The sequence below is a fragment of the Branchiostoma lanceolatum genome, chromosome 1 (genome assembly GCF_035083965.1).
Source record: "Branchiostoma lanceolatum isolate klBraLanc5 chromosome 1, klBraLanc5.hap2, whole genome shotgun sequence".
NCBI lineage: Eukaryota > Metazoa > Chordata > Leptocardii > Amphioxiformes > Branchiostomatidae > Branchiostoma > Branchiostoma lanceolatum.
The window spans coordinates 35,025,316-35,041,550 of record NC_089722.1 but is presented as its reverse complement, the minus strand read 5'-3'; the positions used below and the strand labels follow the sequence as shown (position 1 = coordinate 35,041,550).

The window sequence follows — 16,235 nt, the reverse complement described above, 5'->3', positions numbered from 1 at the left end:
CTTCATATCTAAAATTTTCGAAAATGCACAACCATGTGTGTAACAAGCGTTTTCTAAGCTATTTAATAATGTATAACGTGTGGAGTTAGTTGTGATTTGGCGATGTGAGAGTTCAATACGTGCTACATAGTCTACGTGCGTGGCCGAATCCGGGCCGTCTGTCATGCCCGGCCGTCTGATCCCACACAGTAGTAGGTTCCTTAAACGTCAAAAGCTAAGTACATGTACCAGCACAGCTCCAGGCTCACAGCTCATAGCACCAGCACCTGGACTCTGATCTAGTTATGGATGCAGGACACAAATGCAGGACCTGCACAGCTGACATCACCTTTTCAATTCCAATCATTCACAGAACTGGAAGAACCTGTTTCTTCATTGTCTCATATTCATAATGTTAAAGTGTCATGAAGTAATCTTTCTTTAATTTTGATATGTTAATATTAAAAGCATTTTATCTAACTGCTTCCACTTTTCACAAATGTGAAGACAACTACATGTATGAAAGCAAATTACATTTGTAAAATCATCTACTATACATAACCTTCCTGCATGATCTCCTCGTCTTATTTACTTTTGAGTCGTACCACAGTTTTGTGTAATCATGTAGCTAGATAAAAACCATTTATCAATAATTGGCCATACATCAATGACAAAAATTTCTAAGTCCACTTTCTGCTAGGAATCTGTTATGCTGACAAAAGACTCTCCCTCCACTTCCCCTGTAGCAAAACTGCTACCATGAAACAGCGTTATATGCATATACTTTTCTAGCTACGACTTTCACAGTTGCTAACGAGAATGACCCAAACATTTGCTTTTCAAAACGCAGCAAATCGGTAGATTATGTTGTCACCCGTTGTACTTTACTTCTCACACTTCTATATTCGTGTTTTAAGGTAACCTCCTTGTACCGACCGTCGGCACTTCACTGAAGATCTTAGAGATTACTGGCGGGGCGTGTCGCACTGGGGCCAGGGCCGCCAGGCGTGAGTTTGATGTTTTTAAGGTATGCAGTGCTCCGCCCCTGGCCCTGGACTGCTAGCAATGCGTAACAGAGAACCATGGAAGTACATGGTAGGCATCTTTCTTACTAAAAGAGCAGTTTGTTCTAAGATTCTAGTTCCACTTGTGACAGAAATTAGCCTCCCTTCAAAATTTTGTTTGGACGCACTCAGCCAAAAAAAGTGCGCCCAAAGACGCAGTGAGGTATGCCTGGTGGGAACGCTGGTCAGACGTTTCAGACAGCATCCGCTGTCTTTCGTTAGTGACTAATGATAGGACTGGGAAACCAGGTTTTATACCAAAACTCTGAATAGATATGTTAATGAGGTTAACACAATTTATGGTGTCTTGACGTAGTCTTCAAACGAAGATTCATTCAATACAAGGTTGTATGCTAAAAGTTAAATTAGCTACTGTTGTTTTAGTACAGTAACTACATGTTGTTCGTCCGGGGGTGGGGGGTGGGGGGTGGGGGGTGTGTGCATTAACCCAAGTGCCTGAAAGTTCAACGTGGAGACTCCCCTCCTGTGGAGGGTGGGATTGTTCATCAACGTCTCAATATGATAATCTAATGTCATTATAAAATGTTACTTTTAGTCTTGTCAATATCCATCATGTCATCAAATACTAATTTATGATTCTTTATATCAATACACTAGTTTAAAACACTTACTGCAAAGCCCTGTTTGAAACCTTCAGCTCTAGTCTATGGCCATCCACTTCACAGTGCTGGAAAGATAAAAATGTACAGAATCCAACACAGGGTATTCCGTATCACCCGAGGTTCCAGCCCGACCACCGGAGGAGGGCTGGGACCAAGGGTGATGCGGAATACACCGTGTTGTATCATATTTACGTCATACCCACCAGAGAAAACACACATTTCAATGCGGAATGTGCCAAACGTTGAGGGAGTTTTGTGTCCTCAAACACAAAACTGTAACAACATTGAATCCAACCGCCGAATCTGGTGTTCGAATCGAACATTTTCGCGGCCCTGGTATGACCTAAATGTAGATATCTAGACATTACTGAATAATATTATGAAGTGTTTAACTTGGAGTGAAAGTTAGTATCACCAGAAACTCAGAAATATTTAGAACAATCAGATGCAGAACCAACCGTTACAGAAACTCACCTATCCCTTACTTTGCTAAACTCCTAAACACACACAGCTAATCATTGTTTGGACGCTTAAACCGTCATTACTATATGAATTCGTCACTAGTATATGTGCAATATCTATTTCTAGGAAGTTTATGTAAATTCGGAAACCCGGAAGAATGATGATGATGATGATGATGATGAAGTATATGTAAGTTTAAAGTGTATTTACTACTATATGAATTCATTACTAGTATATGTGCAATATTTAATTTTAGGAAGTTTATGTAAATCCGGAAACCCGAAAGAATGATGATGATGAAGTGTATGTAAGTTTACAGTATATGCGTAATACTTATATGTTGTAAGTTATTTTATATTACTTGTAATTTTATAGTTCCATATGTGAAAACGATTAATCTGTACAAAAACATGCAATTCAGCCTACTGGCTGCGAAATGTTTTTAAAATGCCTCTGCAAATAAACCATTCATTCATAGTAGGACCTGGTAATAATGATAAAGCAGCAACTTGTGATTGAAGAAACTGAAGAAAATGCACATTTTTCACAAGACGGATAACATTAAGTTTGCTAACATTGAGGTTCAATTACACCCAACATCAACTCTCATAATTCCGCAAGTTATCCTATACAGGTAGCTTATATGAATGGTTTATTTTCACAAGTAAAAAGAATGTACAACAGTGGCAGCCACAACATCATAAAAATGGTGCTGTAAATCACTTTAATACAGCAGCAGGAAAATATAGCAGTTGGGGGAAAATGGAGTAGGTCACGGCACTTAATTTTAACGGTGGGAACAAACATTACTGTCTCAAATATTAGTGATCAAATATTTGCGATGAGGAAGTTTTAGATGTTGACTAGTGAATGTCAAATCGCTAAAATTAAGTTACAGTTAAAAATCAAGTACATCTAAAGATATCCTAAATGCAGTAAATCATTCAGAAATCCCCAGGGTGATTGCACGTGTCAGATATCCAGGTGTTTAAAACATTTTTGATAATACTGTTTTTAATGTCTTAGGCACCCAGCGGATTATGAGAGTTGATGTTAAATGCAGTCATAATTGTGACACGGATTAATGGACATAATAGCCCCTCATTCATATGTTATCATAATCAAAAATAAAGAGTTGTAGTGATCACCTGCAGGTCTTTCAAGGCTTTCTGTGCAAATTCTCTTTTCTGAAACTCAACAAAGCCATAGCCCATGGACAGAAGCTTCCCTGTATGATATAAATGTAAACAAATGTACTTAGTATTATCATCAATGCCGAAGACTCAACAATACTAAACATAACAACTCCACCCCATAAAAGGGTGGGGTTGGGGCCCTTGGATCCAAGATGGCCACTTTCTTGGACCTTCCTTAAAAAATTTTTCAGGTCTTAAATGAAGATTACATGAAAGTAGCCGGCCCCAAAATGTAACTGTAGGAGATGATCTTGGCAGGCAGCCGGCTTGTGTTAAAGGTTGACCGCTGGCCCGATCGACGTACCCTGCATTGCCCCGACGGCTTTATCATAATTGTAATTTGCCATTTAATGCATTTTAAAACAAGGTATACCATGCAATCTTTAGTATTCAGCATAATAAAGATATGTATCATTTGACTATTGAACAGTTGTTCATGTGGCAGTGTTCCAAACTCCATGTTTGGGTGTACTTTCATGCTGATTTAAATTTGCGATGGACTCCCAGAACCCACTATAATGCATGCACCAAGACTTTGGCCTCCCTCTGCAAGTTGAAAAGTTTAAAAAGTTAGTACGTTATTTACGCTATCATATCTAACTTACCTGGGTTACTCATGTCTTTCTTTGTGGCGATGCTGACATTTCTGATTATCCCACAGGAGGAGAATTTCTGAAATAAAACTCAACAAAGTTGTTATCTGATCTAAGATACATTTTTCATGGAGATTCTAAGCAAATAGAAAAGAAAAGTCAAGGCCAAATTCATTTCAAAAGTTGTCAGGTGAGATATAATTTCTGTCAAACATCCATCCATCCATCCAAAAGCGGCCTGCGTGCCGATTTGAGCTTATCATGAATAAACAAATGTTCAAACAAACAAACAAACAAAATCTTTTATCTGTAACTCGGATGATATGCAAACTTTCAGCCCTCTGTTTATTTGATTCTTTATTCTATGCGTGTAAATTGCTGATTTTTGTTCCTGCTGTGGTCATTTTCCACATAGTAGTAGTAGTAGTATCCAGTATTTGATTATACTGCTGCTGGGTTCCATGACGCAGGGATTTGCAGCAGTCGGCTAGTCTTCACACCGTGTTTCCACACAGCTCTGTCCAGCGGGTCCACGCACACTACAGGTATTTACACGCATAGCTATATGGCCTCCGTCGGTCAGTATTGACCATGGTAAAATTCTAATTCACAACAGCCCTACAGCATCGACTATGGCTAAACAGCCCTATACGAGAATGGCAGTCTCTGCCACAAACATCACATCTGTAAGCTGACTCAGATCTGTTGCAAAGCTCTTTTCTGCGGATCCGCTTTTCTTCTGCGCTGTGCATCAGTCTGGCTACTCCTGATTTGAGCTGTCTGGACAGTGTGCATCCCCACCTGGAACGGTCACTTGCAAGGTCCTTCCAGTGCTCTGTATCAATATCTAGAGCCTTCAAGTCCCTCTTGCAGACATCTTTGCACCGCAGCTGTGGCCTACCGGCAGATCAATTCTCCGTAGAGAAGTTCTTTGGGGATTTGGTCATCCTCCATGCGACAGACGTGGCCTAGCCAGCGAAGTCTGCGCAGCCTGAGCAGGGTGAACATGGTAGGGAGGCCGGCTCGGGACAGCACTTCGGTGTTGGTCACTTTGTCCTTCCATGATATGCCAAGGATACGGCGCATACACTTAATTTGAAAGGCATTTAGCCTATTCTCCTGCTTGGCATAGGTCGACCACGTTTCACTCCCATAGAGAAGTGTGCATCTTTGTCTTGAAAGAAGGTTTGGGGTTCTCCCACACTCGAGTGGTGAGACGGGCGAGTGTAGTTGCTGCCTTTCCAATCCTCTTGTCGATCTCCTTGTCCAAGGAAAGATTGCTGCTCGCCGTGGATCCGAGGTAGGTGGAGTGATTCACAGCCTTCAGTTCATAGTAACCGATGGTGATGGCTGGAGGTGTTTCTACATCCTGATCCAGCACTTCTGTCTTCTTTTAAAGGCCTTAAAAGGCTGATGATCAGACCAAAGTCTTTGCATGCCCTGGAGAAGCAATCCATCAAGGACTGGAGTCCCTGCTCTGTGTGAGCAGCAAGTCCGGCATCATCAGCGAACAGTAGATCTCTGATCAGACCTTCCCTTACCTTTGTTTTGGCCTTGAGGCGGTTGAGGTTGAAGAATGAAGAATCTGCCGTCGGATCTTGTGCAGAGGTAAATTCCTTCTGTTGCTTTTCCAAAGGCTTGCTTCAGGAGCAGGGCGTAGAAGATCCCAAACAGCGTCGGGGCAAAAACGCAGTCTTGTTTTACACCGCCGCATAGAATAAAGAATAAAAAAAAAGGGGGGCTAAAAGTTTGCATATCGTCCGAGTTACACATAAAAGTTGTTTGACAATGTCACATGCAACTTCCCATGTTGTGAACCTGCTATAAATGCTAACCTGTTTCAAGGCAGACTCTGAGGTGTCAAAGTTCAGGTTCTTCAAAAACAGAGTACACTTTCCTCGTTCCTCTTGTCCTGGGTCCTCATCAGAATCTGAATCTTCTGAGTTCCAAAAAAAATCTATTTTCATTTCACTAAGTCTAAAACACAGCAGAATTGATTAATTCACTACATGTATTTCTACTTTGTTTGTCAAGAATGAAAAATGAAGCAACTCACACAAATGTCAGACAAACACATTAGCATTATTTACAGCTAATAATAATCTACAGTTATCCAAGTGCACATTCAACCATGTTAACCTACAACCATTATAGACCCCGTTCACACTAAAATAAATGTAGTGGATTAAACATCCAAGTGGATAGAAATGACCTGATCCAAATCAATTTTTGCGTTCACACTCAGTCTGCTCTTCCCTGTTGAAACTAAAAAAAAACCTTAAGTGACTTAAACAGTCCTTGTTTTTGTGGCATTTTCCAAGTTTTGATGGGATCTCTCCTCCTTCCCCCAGATGGCGATCAGCAGCTTTGTCCACTTGACTGAAGTTGAAGTAGTTTTATTCTTCTTGGGGCACATTGCTGACAAAAAGTACTAGTATTAAACACAGAGCGATCTGGCGTGGCTTGTTTGGGGCTTCGGGCGCGATGCGACCCCAGTCTTACTTGGATGTGTGACGTTACACCTCCAGAACTAGCCGAAAACCAAGGAATCCCTATCCACTTTGCATTCACACTCGTTTTTCGACTGGATTGGATTCATTTCTATCCACTCAATCTACCTCCTAGAGGTGGATCGCGAATAATCAGATCCAGGGAAAACCAATTGGATTGGGAGCATTCACACTGCAAAAATGAATTGGATTCAGATTTGATGTTCAATCCACTTGTTTTTTTTTTAGTGTGAACGGGGTCATAGTTTTTTATATTACCAAATCATTCAATAATGGTAACTTTTTCCATACATTAATATATATATATATACCTTGCACAACTGGTGACAAAAGAGTAAAAGGTCATTCATTCATACATGCAATAAATTATCTGTACCTGTACTATGGTCCTCTTTTTTCTGATATTTCCAGATGACTGTACATTTAATTTCAGCTAGATAAGTGTACTTTGATGAGGGAAATCATGTGATACAAAATGTGTCATTTTTCTCTTTTCATGAAAACAATCATAGGAACCTCCTACCTTGCTCAGCTGACTCATGTTCTCCACTCTGCAACACAAAATCATGGTTACTCACTGAGTTCTTTTAAGCCAGGTTGGTACATGTAGCCGCCGCTACGTAGTGAGGGACTGCAGTGATTCGGCACACTACACACATATGTGCATGGACTTGGTTGATTTACCTCTTTAATCAGCAAAGTCAGTGCCAACAAACACGATGTACTTATGCCGCCAAATAAGAGCAGTAAAAATCTGTGCTATATCACGGGGTATAACGTACGTCACGGGATGGCCAGACACATTCGGTGGTCGCAGAGATCTATCAGCCGCAACGCGCAGACACATTCGACGCGCCGCGGAAAAATCAGCCGTCCGCGCGGACCTATCAGCCGCAACGCGCAGACAAATTCGACGCCGCGCGGACCTATCAGCCCTTCGCGAGGAAAACTCAGTCGTGGGACAGCGCCATCAGGTGTCTCACTACTGCCTTCAGAGAGCGCTGGAAAGCCCGCGCCAAGGTAGGTCCTCCACAATTTCCTTCTCTAGCGTCATATAGAGACATCGACTGGTAATCTAACTAGGCCTATCAGGTGCCAGACTATCTTAGGGTCATCCGGAGCCAGAAATAATCGGCAGGTCTTCAAATTAAGTCGAGATATAGGGAGAACAGTTCTCAATCGGTGACACACCACATCGAAGTTGTCAAGGTAAACAGTGGCTAATGCCGTATTTTGGGCCATTAGAAGCAAAGACATCGGCGGTTTTGACGTCTTTTAGTGTGATTGGGTGTCCAGAACAACGTAACATACTCTGGAATTGATATAATATGCCCACAGAGCGAAAATATGTGGTAGAAGTGATACCGCTATATAACGCCCCCCTCCCCCATCCTTCAGTACGAACCACCATGTGTAGAAGTACTAGAACGATGTTAGCTCTTATAGCAGTATTAAAGCCATAAGAAGCGATACTGTTGTGGTCATTTCAATGAAGATGCAGAGTCATCAATGTTTATCCAGACAAAGGCATTCATTTTTGGAATTTGCATTTCAGCCATGGAGTTTGATGAGTAGGACAGGTTTGTGCATGTGACCACAAATGTAAAACCACCTGTTCTACCCTACAAGTCCAGCCTTCAGGAGGGAGATGAAGAACCACCTGACAAGCCATGCCTTGGGGAGGGACAGGGTACCTGGTCTTCAAGTAACAGCACCAGTGGATCCCGTTCAAACACCAGCACCAGTGGATCCCGTTCAAACACCAGCACCAGTGGATCCAGTGAGGGTTCAGTGTCTTTGGAAGAGTCCAACGAGTCTGATGACCTACCTGGTGTGGTTTTGCCAGCTGAAGATGTAGAAAAGGATGTCTCCTCCCCCACACGCAGGACTACAGTGCAGTCTGTGTACACATTGCAAGTGCTAAGCGAACAGCGGTTCAGTAGCTGAACACAAGCGTCGCTGCCATGGGGCTGATAAAGGACCAGCCATTTAGTGTGGGTTGTGCAATAAATACTTTATTTATGCTAGAGACTTTCAGGATCACTAAGTTGAATCATCCAAGGAGTGCCCAGTTTGTCAGAAAGAGTTCAAGTGAAGACGCACATGATAGTGCACTCAGATTGGGATTTTTGTGACAAACGTGGAAAGTCCTTTAAGTCATAGTATAAGAAGTCCTGAAACATCATCACAGAACCCATGACAATCCCAGAGTAAAGACGTTTGTCAGTGCTACAAGTGTGAACACAGGTTTCATAAAAAGGAAGAACTTGTGTGTAATCATGCAGTAATTCTGGTTCATATGATTATATTTGTTGTTTCACAAGAAGGTATACCTTGTGTATAGTGCACCTGTACAGTGACATATTTTCATCTGTAGTGTTGGGAAAATCACGGCGCCGAGACTCGGTATTTGATTGGTTTTGACTTTGTTCTTCTTTTTTCAAGAGTCAATATTCATAAACGATCAGAATACTTTAATTTGTAATCTATAGCAATAGATTAAGCTACAGTGCAATATGATTACAACATAGTCATTTGCCAAGTGATGTATAACAAGATCAAGAACATGGTATTGCAATTCAGCAAATATATATTTTGTAAACAACCAGAATAAATCTAGTTATATATAACTATATTTTGTGTGTCATTTTTGGATTAACATTTCAGGAAATACGGATGGTCAGTACAATTATGCAACGCTGAGATGGTCCATTACCTACATCTGTGAATATAACAACCTGACAAAGTATAGTCTTCATCCAATATCTACTCAATACATATCTCTATGAATATATAGATTTCTACGGCAAATATGGAGTTATTTAGATATTCCAGTTGTACATTGTATGATTTCCGTTGCTTAGTGCCTTTCGTATAAAGGGAGAGAAGCCTACAGTCCAGAAAAAGTGTCGTTGACGCTAGCTCGAGTAGGAGTTGACCAGGAGAGTTGTGTCTCTTTCTGCCTGGGACTTACTGCAGTGCTGTCATCAATGCCAATGTTATCTTCTGTTACCCATACATCGTCAACTTCGCGTGTTTGCTTTCCAGGTGCCCGTTGTTTTGTTTCTACACCTTTTCCGCGGATGTAGTGTCAACCTGAGTCGACGAGTCATTTCTGAAAAATGTCAGGGTTGATTACTTGCAGTGACACATTATACCTGGGTAATAGTAGTAACAATATAGTAAACAATCTTGCGAGAAACGTATGAGATGTTCGTTGAATCATCTAGATGAGGATAATCCCTTAAAGTGATAGAAGGTATTCCCCGCATATCGCCAAAATCAATCGAGGCGACAAAAACACTATTGCCTGTTAATGCTTACTATACTACTACATAAGATATTGGCCGTAACTTTACTGGAAAATGGGGAGGGGGCGACATATAGCGGTATCACTTCTACCACATGATTTTCGCTCTGTGGGCATATTGTATCAATTCCAGAGTATGTTACGTTGTTCTGGACACCCAATCACACTAAAAGACGTCAAAACCGCCGATGTCTTTGCTTCTAATGGCCCAAAATACGACATTAGCCACTGTTTACCTTGACAACTTCGATGTGGTGTGTCACCGATTGAGAACTGTTCTCCCTATATCTCGACTTAATTTGAAGACCTGCCGATTATTTCTGGCTCCGGATGACCCTAAGATAGTCTGGCACCTGATAGGCCTAGTTAGATTACCAGTCGATGTCTCTATATGACGCTAGAGAAGGAAATTGTGGAGGACCTACCTTGGCGCGGGCTTTCCAGCGCTCTCTGAAGGCAGTAGTGAGACACCTGATGGCGCTGTCCCACGACTGAGTTTTCCTCGCGAAGGGCTGATAGGTCCGCGCGGCGTCGAATTTGTCTGCGCGTTGCGGCTGATAGGTTCGCGCGGACGGCTGATTTTTCCGCGGCGCGTCGAATGTGTCTGCGCGTTGCGGCTGATAGATCTCTGCGACCACCGAATGTGTCTGGCCATCCCGTGACGTACGTTATACCCCGTGTATATTAGGACACGTGCTATGTTAGGGCAGACCGACTTTGAAACATGCAACATTTACCTCTTGTTCCTGTTTCTGGGTCGTTTCTGTCTCATTGGGAGTCGAGAAAACCTTGGTCGGAGCCCACTCCAAGTACAGGGGAACATGCTGGAACTGGGATTCAACATGAGCTCACATGTAGACTGAATGCAACCCTACATGTACATGACTGGTACATGTCATGTCACAATACTAATGTCACCATAAGGCCACACCAATTTAATATCTTGGTTAACAGATTTTTTGGGTGTCTGAGGAACAGGGTGAAAGGGACACCTCAACCAGATAATGATCAGGAAAGGGTACATGTATAATCATCATCAGTCAACGTGCTTTCGCTACAACGGGGTTATACTGCCCTTTTTACGGGGTGACATACAAGACGGGGATGCGCCAGTTCTCCCGTCGGGGTGAATAGGACCATCTAATTTTGCATTTTCTGACAAATGGCATACTTTTAACTGGCATCACTTCTTTTTTGTTTTTATGACATTTATGTGGAAAATGATCTCTAGATTTGCCCCAAACAACGCCACACATGGGGTGTTCAATTTCTTAGTTTTGTGTAGTGTAGTGCACTAACCCGCTTGGTCATAGCTCTGTCACAATTGTGCGTATATTGAAGTGCGCATGAGTTCCACAGTAACATTTTTGGGGTTCAAGTAAATTTTGCGGGGAGGAAGTTGTTTTCTACTTTGACCCACCGTTGAGCAGTCTAGTTATCAAACCAAAGAAATGACTTTTTCGGTTGCAAACTTAACCTAAATCAAAAACATGTTAATACGCAACTCATGCGGGCGTGTATATAAGCACAAGTGTGACAGGGGCTTTAAGTACAGGAGGAGTGTAGTGAAGTGCACTAGCCCGATTGGTCAAGTACAGGTCTGGAGGACATCCGCTTGAAAATTGGCACTTTAACTTGCACAGGGCAATTAACCTCCTTGTTACAGCTTACAGTACTACAATAGTCATGTACAAATGTTTGTGTATGGTTCCTAACCTTGGTATAAGCTAGCTTGTAGAAGGCACCTCTTGCCTCAGATGGCTCTAGGAACTCCACGATAGCAGTAACCCCAGCTGGGGGGAGAACCACTCGCCCTAACTGTCCAAACCTGGAAATAAGGTCAACTTGAGTTCCATGACATCAACACACCTTTGCCAAGTGATTTTACATCATACATGTTCAATAATCTCATCTGTATGAAATTCCTATAATTTTTCTACCACTATCATGGCAGCGTTCAAAATACCCACCTGCAGTCTGCAAATTGCAGGAAGATTTTCAAGATTGCAGAAGAAAAATTAAGCAACCAACAATTTTGCAGAATGAAAGAATCAGGCTCAGGATTCAATGGTTCTCAATTTAGCCAAGGAGGTTATACAGACTTAGCAATTTAGCGGCACTGTAAATAAACTGAAACCCACAGCGCCGCCACGCTCGTACCCAGCGCCCCGGAGAAGCCATAGGTTTAAATCGTGGGCTTAGAAATAAATTTATGTCAGATCAAGCTCAACAAAATAAACTTTCTAGAATTCACAGCTGTCTGTTTTCTTTTGTTTTGTTTGTTCTTGACAGATCCTCAGAATAGTTATGTGTGCACGCCAGAATTAGTACGCCAGAATGGGCGATCTTCTACAGTTAACCGTTATTCTTCTAACTAGCACGGCCTAAAACAAGACGCAAGTTGACGATTTTCGGGGGTAAAATGCTGTACAATGGTGATACGTTCTGAGAAACGAAGATTTACAAAGTACCTTATTGTTGGCGCTGTTAAGATACCCCGTCACAAAGGGGAGTTATGTCACGGAAGGGATTTAGCCACGGAAGGGAGTTTGCTACGGAAGGGAGTTTGGCATTCTCCGATAATCAACACGTTCCCAGGACAGTTTGCTTCTCCCAGCATGCTATTGGCGGAAAATACGATCTCTTTCCCAGGACCGTCTGTGCGACGAACCCAGGCGCCGCGCCACTTAGCGCTCATGCGTATAATGTATTCCAGAAAAGACTCGTACACGCATTCAGTGTTGGAATAGTGCTGTTTATAAGGACGCTGCGGAGGAGCGTGCAGCGCTGCGCAAAGCTGGTGGCATTTCGGTGCGTGCCAACTGCCTAGCAGACTGCCTCGCACCGACTTCAGTTTGAGTTTTTTCAGGGGATTTTGACCCATTCCGTGATAACTTCAGGGACGAATCATGTGAGAAAATTTCATATTCGTGCATTTCCGTCCAAACCTCTCTAATCTCTGGGTCGCCAAAAGTCGGGAAAACAATTCCTGGATGTTTCTAGTGTAAACATGTCGCAGCAAGCATGCAATTTCTTCAGAGACTGAACTCGGGGCATGTGCGTGATGACAGAAGTAACGAAACGGTGGCCACTACATTAGCCCGTGGTCTTTCAAGCCAAGATGGCAGCGATGAAGTTGAGAACTACATGGATAGATCTTGAGCGCCGCCTTGTGAGCAAGGAGAACGCCAAACATTTTCTCCTGTACCGAGACAGTGGGGAGGGGAGCGCTCACGTGCGAAAACCAATTACATCGCTGGGCCGTCTGGAGTCTCCCCGACTGTCCAAAGTTGGAGTCCGATGTTTAAAACCGATAGGGATCTTTCAGATTTATAAAAAAAAAAACTATGCAGAGGCCAAGGTTTGCGTAAAGGCTTTTTCTTTTGAATTTTTTTCTCTCCATTCTTTCAAATATTTTCATTTTTTTCCATGGGCCATGATTTTTGACACAGGTCGTGCAATCTTAATAATATTACACATCAGAACACATATTCCTCGCAAGGATATAATGCCCTTGTCCTCCTTATCAGGCAGGTTGTTGAATTTGTTTTTAATTTTAATATACATACTGAAATTATAAACAAATATTTGATTTGATTGATATTGAATAAATACGCTTTTGCAGTTGCAATTTTCGCAGATTTTTCACACAGTCAAATGTATGTACACCTGTTTCAAACTTTGCTAGTAAAAATCAAAGATAGAGTGACAGAATAGAGAATTACAGAAATGTTGCAAAGCTAGATGTAAATATGTAAATAAGTAGACATTATTAAGTGGAGAAGGTTGTAGTATGGAGGCTTGTGTATTTGCAGAAAATATTCTCAAATTGCAGAACAAAATTTTGACATTCTGCAATATTGCAGAGCACTGAAAAAAAGTGTCCTCATTTTCAATGAAGAAGCTGTGTGAAGCTCTTCCACAGCTAATGCACCACAGAGGGATATTTCAAAAAATGCAATTTGCTGTTACAGTAGTGAAACCAGGGAATTGTTTTATCAACAGTTGACTGCCACATACATGTAGGCCCAATTTAGACACAGTTTTTCCTGACATCTCCTAAATCAGCCGACATCTGGGCAGAGATGTCGGGACGCATTTATACACACCGACAGGAAGTACTGCAGGACACCAGGGAAGTTGGAATGCAGTAGTGATACATCGTGATAAATTTTGTTTCAAGCTAAAAGTCTGCTTCCAAAAGTACTTTCAATGACATTTGTTAACTTGTTAGAATCACAAAGATATCTTTGATGTCCTGATTTTACTGATTATTACGGTAAGAAATAGTTTCCTCTGTGCTCTGTCCTTATGCGTCATAGTCTGGCCTGTAAGGCACTGGGAAGTTTAAATTTGATAAATGTCCTAACTAGAATAAATTATGGTACAGTTGCCATAGCTAACGTCAAAATGGATCACTTGATCTCCACAAGTCTGCAAACTAGCCTGAAACCTGTTCTCCAGATGTCCGGGACCCGACACATTTTGTTTATACGTGCCCTGAAGCTGTCGGGGACTCCCGCTGTGTTGTCGGGCGTCCACTCTGGATATGTTGGGTGATGTTTTCCCGACATCTGGAAAAATCCTAATTAAGACCATACAATTCCTGTTTGGATGCAGAAAAAAAGCTGTCGCCTGCCAGATACCTGCAGTCCCGACATCTAGAAAACCTGTGTCTAAATTGGGCCATAGATGTACAAAAACTTTTACAGCTTCTGTAAATCTTACAAGTGAGAAGTGCCACCTACTTGCTGAAAACCCCCTGCAGTTGGTTGGGTTCTGTCCCCGCTGGTAAATTCTTCACAAGCAGTACAGTTTTACTCCTGGCTGCAGCGGGCTGGAAGGCAGGGTAAGATGTGTGTATGTACAATGTACCACTGATGCTCTCTTCAAGTCTATTTCAGTATTCAGTAACAATATCAGAGTGACTACAGGAAAGCTTGACAAACTACATTGTAAGGGCTGCCTTAAGTAAAGACGCTTTTTTCGCGCGCTTAAACTAATGGCACTTCATTGCTAATTGCCAGAAAATGGTTGGTTTGATAAATGAAATTTGAACAAATTAATCTTAAGAACATATTTGAGTTAAAAATGTATTTCATACTGTTCACACCCTCCCGACTAGGCCCGCTATTGCTCAGTAACGTTACCTCCCATAGTGGCCCTACCCTTTCAAGCCGGTAAAATCGCTTCTGGCGACGTCACCACCAAAACAGCTTTCAGCCAATCAGAGGGTTGGCTTAAGCTCATCTAGAGCAAAAGCGCCAATCAGTCTTACATCGCTCCTTTGGGTTCAGAGCAAAAATAACGGCTGTTTGTGCAAAAAAACTAGCTCATCAATTATTCATGAGCAACTGTTAATAATGTCGCCAGAAGCGATCTTTAATACCAGTTTAAGTGAAAGGGCAGGGCAGCTATGGGAGGTAACATTACCGAGCGATAACGGGCCTGTTAGGGAGGGTGTCTGACATTAACCTTTTACGCTCTGCATTATAACCGATAACTGATGCAAGGCGTTTTCATGAATGCATCTTTGGACACCCTGCTGAAGTCAAAATGTATTTTTGCTCTCTAGCTTTAGTTTCATTTCTTAATTTTATCAATCTTTAGGGTGGTCCCTTCAGTTAACTACCCTCACCTCTCAAAAAGAAGTACCCCCTAAAATAGAAGTACCACCCGGACAAATCTTCAAAATCGAATATAAGTGCCCCCTGAAATAAAAGTACCCCCAGAAAATTTCACAGTTGAGGTAAACTGTGCCCATACAACTGTCCGAGGGAAATAAGATAATAAGCAGGTACATGTAGGTTATATCTATTCAATTATGCCTCAGGACCATACATGTACCTATTAAGTATACATGTTTAACGTTAGATATTGAACAGAATAACTGTACATAGCTTGTTCAAATCATGATTATCTTCCTCGCCACTTCGTAAAATAGAATTATTATTAATAATAGTAATGTTGAAAAATTGGGCAAAAGTTTCCCACTATGACCCCTAAAGGCCACGGTGCTTTCAAATTAAACAAGTAGAGCCCACAATATTGAAGAAAGCTTGACACTGTAAAAGTAGCTCTACGTCTCAGACCGTACATACTAAGAAGTTACTGATTACATGTTGACACTAGAAACCCGTGCGTAACCGCTAAATTGGGAAAATCTTACGATCATTTAAAAAAATGAACCCTCTGAAGATAAAAATGGCCTTTTGTGTCTATTGTTGCCCCAAAATATATCATTTCCCTGCGTTTTCGGTATGATTTTAAAGATCGGTATTCGCACTATGCAATATACTGCTAGTTTTACTGTCGCCATGCCTGATAGTGGCAGAGAGTGGCGGCCATGTTTCGCGATTTCGAGCTGTTGTTTACCGAATCATATCGGATATATTTTTTTAGAGATAGCGATATCGACCGATATGTTATGAGTGCCGCCAGGATAATTTTCACAAGGCCGTCTAAGCGGCGGGAAAATCAACGCCGCTTGGTCGAAAA

The 16,235-nt window shown here is 41.9% G+C and overlaps 1 protein-coding gene and 2 long non-coding RNA genes across 5 annotated transcripts in view; 1 reads left to right on the top strand and 2 right to left on the bottom strand.

Moving 5' to 3' along the window:
• LOC136427492 (probable RNA-binding protein 19) overlaps window positions 1-16,235 on the bottom strand; it is an 80,556-nt gene that overhangs the window by 16,815 nt on the left and 47,506 nt on the right. For 2 of the 3 annotated variants that reach the window (XM_066416380.1, XM_066416398.1), the window contains exons 17-24: window positions 14,486-14,574; window positions 11,454-11,565; window positions 10,475-10,567; window positions 6,951-6,978; window positions 5,753-5,856; window positions 3,930-3,996; window positions 3,277-3,356; window positions 1,676-1,731 (exon numbers count right to left, since the gene is read on the bottom strand). In XM_066416380.1, the coding sequence (XP_066272477.1) occupies window positions 1,676-1,731; window positions 3,277-3,356; window positions 3,930-3,996; window positions 5,753-5,856; window positions 6,951-6,978; window positions 10,475-10,567; window positions 11,454-11,565; window positions 14,486-14,574 (629 nt within the window). The remainder of the gene's footprint in view (window positions 1-1,675; window positions 1,732-3,276; window positions 3,357-3,929; window positions 3,997-5,752; window positions 5,857-6,950; window positions 6,979-10,474; window positions 10,568-11,453; window positions 11,566-14,485; window positions 14,575-16,235) is intronic. The other variant, XM_066416390.1, reaches the window with a different exon arrangement.
• LOC136427637 (uncharacterized) lies at window positions 7,187-9,062 on the top strand. The gene is made up of 2 exons (XR_010754485.1): window positions 7,187-7,447; window positions 7,983-9,062. It is a non-coding gene; the product is annotated as an uncharacterized lncRNA (long non-coding RNA).
• On the bottom strand, window positions 8,892-10,419 carry LOC136427632 (uncharacterized). The gene is made up of 2 exons (XR_010754484.1): window positions 10,163-10,419; window positions 8,892-9,542 (listed from the first exon to the last, which is right to left on the bottom strand). It is a non-coding gene; the product is annotated as an uncharacterized lncRNA (long non-coding RNA).